Source organism: Nerophis ophidion, linkage group LG05 (assembly GCF_033978795.1).
Source record: "Nerophis ophidion isolate RoL-2023_Sa linkage group LG05, RoL_Noph_v1.0, whole genome shotgun sequence".
Taxonomy (NCBI): domain Eukaryota; kingdom Metazoa; phylum Chordata; class Actinopteri; order Syngnathiformes; family Syngnathidae; genus Nerophis; species Nerophis ophidion.
The window spans coordinates 2,679,483-2,686,949 of record NC_084615.1 but is presented as its reverse complement, the minus strand read 5'-3'; the positions used below and the strand labels follow the sequence as shown (position 1 = coordinate 2,686,949).

The following is a 7,467-nucleotide window of genomic DNA, read 5'->3' as shown; positions in this document are numbered from 1 at the left end:
TCAAATGGACATTGATCTGCCACTTAGTTAAATGTACTTTAAATAAAATTTTAAAAAGAAAAAATAATCACCGTAAATTCTCACTAGTTGTGACGTTACTGTTTTTGTTGAGATTAGATAATTATAGCCTACTTTGCTATTGACAGACGTTTGTGATGGTGTTGAACTGGGTTAATATGTCTGTCTAATATATGTTCTTACGTAATGTACAGTGGGGCAAAACAGTATTTAGTCAGCCAGCGATTGTGCAAGTTCTCCCACTTCAAATGATGACAGAGGTCTGTCATTTTCATCATAGGTACACTTCAACTGTGAGAGACAGAATGGGAAAAATAATCCAGGAATTATCATTGTAGGAATTTTAAAGAATTTATTTGTAAATGATGGTGGAAAATAAGTATTTGGTCAACCATTCAAAGCTCTCACCGATGGAAGGAGGTTTTGGCTCCAAATCTCAGGATACATGGCCCCATTCATTCTTTCCTTAACACGGATCAATCGTCCTGTCCCTTAGCAGAAAAACAGCCCCAAAGCATGATGTTTCCACCCCCATGCTTCACAGTAGGTATGGTGTTCTTGGGATGCAACTCAGTATTCTTCTTCCTCCAAACACCACCAGTTGAGTTTATACCAAAAAGTTCTATTTTGGTTTCATCTGACCACATGACATTCTCCCAATCCTCTGCTGTATCATCCATGTGCTCTCTGGCAAACTTCAGACGGGCCTGGACATGCACTGGCTTAAGCAGGGGGACACGTCTGGCACTGCAGGATTTGATTCCCTGTCAGTGTAGTGTGTTACTGATGGTAACCTTTGTTACTTTGGTCCCAGCTCTCTGCAGGTCATTCACCAGGTCCCCCCTTGTGGTTCTGGGGTTTTTGCTCACCGTTCTCATGATCATTTTGACCCCACGGGATGAGATCTTGCGTGGAGCCCCAGATGGAGGGAGATTATCATTGGTCTTGAATGTCTTCCATTTTCTGATAATTGCTCCCACAGTTGATTTTTTCCCACCAAGCTGCTTGCCTATTGTAGATTCACTCTTCCCAGTCTGGTGCAGGTCTACAATTCTTTTCCTGGTGTCCTTCGACAGCTCTTTGGTTTTGGCCATAGTGGAGTTTGGAGTCCGACTGTTTGAGGCTGTGGACAGGTGTGTTTTATACAGATAACGAGTTCAAACAGGTGCCATTAATACAGGTAACGAGTGGAGGACAGAAGAGCATCTTAAAGAAGAAGTTACAGGTCTGTGAGAGCCAGAGATCTTCCTTGTTTGAAGTCACCACATACTTATTTTCCACCATAATTTACAAATAAATTCTTTAAAATTCCTACAATGTGATTTCCTCGATTTTTTTTCCACATTCTGTCTCTCCCAGTTGAAGTGTACCTATGATGAAAATGACAGACCTCTGTCATCATTTGAAGTGGGAGAACTTGCACAATCGCTGGCTGACTAAATACTTTTTTGCCCCACTATACATGGGCCACAACTATCATTTTAATGTATAATTAATTACATAGCTGTTTTAGTGAATCATGTTGGATCAAACAGGTGAACATAGATGCTAAAAAAAGTATAATAGTATGATAAGGTACTGATATGCTAATCAAAGCCTATTATAATCTCTGTGTATAGAATAACCATTATTCAAAAATAACCTTAATGATTCAATAGGACTTCATGGTATATAATGTACATCATTTCACAGTGTCTTTAGTCAAAAGTACATGGGAGATTAAAGATGGGCACATCTATTTGAAGGCTAAGAGAGATGGTTAATACTGACTATGACATGCACGTTCCATGCTACAAAGCACTGCTGAAAAGCTTTGAGAGAGCAGAACACATGGAGGAAGACTCTTGGCGATGCAATCCCAGGGATGGAAGTGCATTTCTGGAAAAAAGTGCTAATTCAAATTGGCAAAAAACAACGAGCTTGCGCGTCAGTCTGTGAGCTTTCCATGTCGTTAGTAGAAAGTCCTCTAGTTCAAATTCCTGGACGAGGTCAAGGAGCACGCGGAGGGAAGACTAAAGAAGCTAAAGAAAGAAAAGAGAAAAGGTGTCATTTACTTATGCAGCATTTAGGTAGGTTGTAAAGGATGAATGTTATTACTTTACTTATGCAGCATTTAGGTAGGTTGTAAAGGATGAATGTTATTACTTATGCAGCATTTAGGTAGGTTGTAAAGGATGAATGTTATTACTTTACTTATGCAGCATTTAGGTAGGTTGTAAAGGATGAATGTTATTACTTTACTTATGCAGCATTTAGGTAGGTTGTAAAGGATGAATGTTATTACTTATGCAGCATTTAGGTAGGTTGTAAAGGATGAATGTTATTACTTTACTTATGCAGCATTCAGGTACGTTGTAAAGGATGAATGTTATTACTTTACTTATGCAGCATTTAGGTACGTTGTAAAGGATGTATGTTATTACTTTACTTATGCAGCATTTAGGTAGGTTGTAAAGGATGTATGTTATTACTTTACTTATGCAGCATTTAGGTAGGTTGTAAAGGATGTATGTTATTACTTTACTTATGCAGCATTTAGGTAGGTTGTAAAGGATGAATGTTATTGGTTAGCCGTTAGTGAAGACAAGATGCAAAGGTCAGATTCTGGCTGGTAACAAAGAAAATAGCAGCACATTTACACTTCCAAAAAATGTTCAGTCAGCCATAAATTTAGTGATTCCATTGCAATTGAAGTACTGGGAAATCAGATTGTTTTCTTTTGCATACAGCAGGGCTATTCAACTTGCTGCCCGGGGGCCAAATCTGGCCCGGCAATTACAACATACTGACACCCGAGGTTCAGTTCAAAACTTGGCAGGCAAACATTTCTGCAGAAAATTCCTAAAAACACTGGAGTGCTTCTTCTATATGGATGAATTAGACCAGGGGTCGGGAACCTTCGTGGCTGAAAGCCAAAGATTTTAAAATGTATTTCCGTGAGAGCCCTATCATACTTTTTTAACACTGAATACAAAAAATGCATGCATTTTTAATTAATAACATTTTTAGAGTACATTAAGTCTCCTATTATTTTTAATATGATTTTTATTCTGAAGCTAACCAATAATCAATAAAATACTTCTTACCAATAATGCAACTTCTTGAACAGGTACGGTAGACAATGGATGGATGGATTAAAATGCATGAGAATGTTTTATATTTTGAATGTTATTTTTAACACTGTGATTACCAGCAGAATTATCCATCCATTCATCCATTTTCTACCGCTTATTCCCTTTGGGGTGGCGGAGGGCGCTGGTGCCTATCTCAGCTACAATCGGGCGGAAGGCGGGGTTCACCCTGGACAAGTCGCCACCTCATCGCAGACCAGTAGAATTATTCATTACTTATTGTGTTAAGTAATGCCAACTAAGATTGATCTGAGAGCCAGATGCAGTCATCAAAAGAGCCACATCTGGCTCTAGAGCCATAAGTTCCCTACCCCGGAATTAGACCTTGGCAGATCCATCCATTGATATTTTAACCTTGCTAGAAAACATAGAACAAACTTGTGCTTTACATAACCGAGGATGTTCCACAAGGCACCCCTTTGAGTCCTCCCCTTTTTTGGCAGTTACACATTTTGGGGGATGTATGTAACTAAGGCAGGCCCGGCCAATAATTTTGACACAAGGGCCACATTTAGAGAAAAAAATGTGTCTGAATTGATTTTCGTGGACCCCGACTTAAACAAGTTTAAAAACTTATCCGGGTGTTACCATTTAGTGGTCAATTGTATGGAATAAAAGCTTCAATCAATCAAATCAAAGGTATATCTATTTTTAGGAACACTAATACAAAACCTCACAATAATGTCTGATTGAATGTCTTAAAAAAACATAATGGAATTTTACATTTTTCTATGAAATATAAAACACTGAATATTGACCAAGAATGAATGTCACATCCCCTTTTGATCGATATATTTTACAATCAAGTGAAACGCAACAAAAAAGCAACAAACAGTGAAATATAAACGCGAAGGGTACAAAATAAACCCACCTACAATCTGATATATCTGATACATCACTAAGCTTTAGAACTTTGTTGTGAAAATCTCCTTCTGCGTCTGTGGAAACGCTTCCCACCCACACTGCTTGGTGCCTCGTCTGAGCTGCTGTGACCTAGATGACCAAAGTAACTAATTAGATGACCATAGTAACTAATTAGATGACCATAGTAACTTATTAGATGACCATAGTAACTTATTAGATGACCATAGTAACTCATTAAATGACCATAGTAACTCATTAGATTACCATAGTAACTCATTAAATGACCATAGTAACTAATTAGATGACCATAGTAACTAATTAGATGACCATAGTAACTCATTAAATGACCATAGTAACTCATTAGATGACCATAGTAACTAATTAGATGACCATAGTAACTAATTAGATGACCATAGTAACTCATTAGATGACCATAGCAACTCATTAGATGACCATAGTAACTCATTAGATGACCATAGTAACTAATTAGATGACCATAGTAACTCATTAGATGACCATAGTAACTAATTAGATGACCATAGTAACTAATTAGATGACCATAGTAACTCATTAGATGACCATAGCAACTCATTAGATGACCATAGTAACTCATTAGATGACCATAGTAACTAATTAGATGACCATAGTAACTAATTAGATGACCATAGTAACTAATTAGATGACCATAGTAACTAATTAGATGACCATAGTAACTAATTAAATGACCATAGTAACTCATTAAATGACCATAGTAACTCATTAGATGACCATAGTAACTAATTAGATGACCATAGTAACTAATTAGATGACCATAGTAACTCATTAGATGACCATAGTAACTAATTAGATGACCATAGTAACTCATTAGATGACCATAGTAACTCATTAAATGACCATAGTAACTAATTAGATGACCATAGTAACTCATTAAATGACCATAGTAACTCATTAAATGACCATAGTAACTAATTAGATGACCATAGTAACTAATTAGATGACCATAGTAACTCATTAGATGACCATAGTAACTCATTAAATGACCATAGTAACTAATTAGATGACCATAGTAACTCATTAGATGACCATAGTAACTCATTAAATGACCATAGTAACTAATTAGATGACCATAGTAACTCATTAAATGACCATAGTAACTCATTAAATGACCATAGTAACTAATTAGATGACCATAGTAACTAATTAGATGACCATAGTAACTCATTAGATTACCATAGTAACTCATTAGATGACCATAGTAACTCATTAGATGACCATAGTAACTCATTAAATGACCATATTAACTGGTATATCATGCAAAAGCGCAGATTCCAACCATTGAAATACTTTGTACAGTTGAAGACTTACAGTCGTTAGAAAACATGAGTGCACATCATAATGGCAGCTACACTTTCTATCTTAAAGATCTAAAAAAAAAATGTGGAATGTGCGGCGGGCCAGATCGAAAAGCTTAACAGGCCGCATGTCTGAACTAAGGTGTTGCTGTAGCTTGTTTACTTCAGATGCAGTCAGTAGTCATTTGTTCAACTTCTTTAGTTATACTCGAGGTGTTCCTCAGGGTTCCATTTTAGGTCCTCTCTTATTAACATTTGGGCTATTCAAGTGAACCCGCGAGTTCACTTACAAAAATCTTGTGAGAAAATAACAGATTCTTAAAAACACTCAACTACTGTCACATAGATTATCTTTAACTAACTGTTTTGCAGAATGTCCTTTGAAAAAAGCACAGCACTCATGTAACTCTGACAAAGTGAATGGACTAAAATCAAAGGTCTATTGTAGAGGACGTTGGTACTCCGGACTACACAAAAAAAAAAAAGCAAAGGACCCCCCAGGTCCTTAGCTTTCTGGAAATGTGGCCCCCGAAACAATTCAGTTGAATATCCCTGACATACACTCTAAGGATTTCCGTTTTTGGTACAATTTATTTGTCGATCCTGCAGCAATGCAACTGCAAATACCTTTTATTTTCATCTTCTTTGAAAAAGCCTGTTTATTTCAAATGTCCTGTTTAAAGGAAACATGCATTTGTGGAATGTGGACTATGTGTGTTGCGCTTATGTCCATTTCAGCAAGGGGCAACACTTTAGAAATGAAATTTGGATATGCTTTACTTTAAGAAGAGTAGTCAGCGTACAACTTGTGGAGCAGAATATATTCACTTTCCATTGACAATGACCCCATGCACAGCTATTATTGTGGAACCAGCAGACAACACAAGTGAGTACTGTGATGATTGTCTGGGGCTGCATGAGTGCTGCTGGCACTGCCCAAAAAAAAAACATTAATTCCAAATAGTACAGTATTTTTCGGACTATAAGGCGCACTTAAAATCTTTTTATTTTCTCAAAACTTGACAGTGCGCCTTATAACCTGGTGCGCCTAACGTATGGAATATTTTTGATTGTGCTTACCGACCTCATAGCTATTTTATTTGGTACATGGTGAAATGATAAGTCACACATAAGATATATGTGTAGACTGGAATATGACTCAGGTAAACAACATTAAAATTGTATATGTTCCATTGAAAATATAGAACATTACACACCGCGCTCCAAAATCTATCAAAATGTTTTAGTACAGGGGTCAGCAACCTTTTTGAAAGCAAGAGCTACTTCTTGGTCCTGATTAATGCGAAGGGCTACCAGTTTGATACACACTTAAATAAATTGCCAGAAATAGCCAATTTGCTCAATTTACCTTCAATAAATAAATAAATAAATAAATAAAAAAATATATATATATATGTAGGTGTGGGAAAAATCACAAGACTACTTCGTCTCTACAGAACTGTTTCATGAGGGGTTCCCTCAATCTCCTGATGATTGAGGGAACCCCTCATGAAACAGTTCTGTAGAGACGAAGTAGTCTTGTGATTTTTCCCACACCTACATATTGCGCTCTACCACGGTATCGAGCACTATTCTCTGGATAATCCAACTGAGACATATACATACATACATACATACATACATACATATATATATATATATATATATACATATTTATATATATATACACATATATATATATACATATATATATATATATATACATATATATACATATATGTATATATATATACACATATATATATACATATATATATACATATATATATATATATATATATACATATATATATATATACATATATATATATATATACATATATATATATATATATACATATATATACATATATATATATATATATATACATATATATATATGTATATATATATATATATATATATATATATATATATATATATATATAAATGGGTATTTCTGTCTGTCATTCCGTCGTACATTTTTTTTCCTTTTATGGAAGGGTTTTTGTAGAGAATACATGATGAAAAAAACACTTAATTGAACGGTTTAAAAGAGGAGAAAACAGGAAAAGAATGAACATTTTATTTTGAAACATAGT

The 7,467-nt window shown here is 35.5% G+C and overlaps 1 protein-coding gene across 2 annotated transcripts in view; it reads right to left on the bottom strand.

Moving 5' to 3' along the window:
* Positions 1–1,430: 1,430 nt before the first annotated feature.
* LOC133552502 (septin-8-A-like) overlaps positions 1,431–7,467 on the bottom strand; it is a 35,875-nt gene continuing 29,838 nt past the window's right edge. Inside the window, exon 11 of one of the 2 annotated variants that reach the window (XR_009806724.1) lies at positions 1,431–2,039. Coding sequence is in view for 1 of the 2 variants with exons in the window: in XM_061899712.1 (XP_061755696.1) it covers positions 1,985–2,039 (55 nt within the window). In the remaining variant the exon portion in view is untranslated. The remainder of the gene's footprint in view (positions 2,040–7,467) is intronic. The other variant, XM_061899712.1, reaches the window with a different exon arrangement.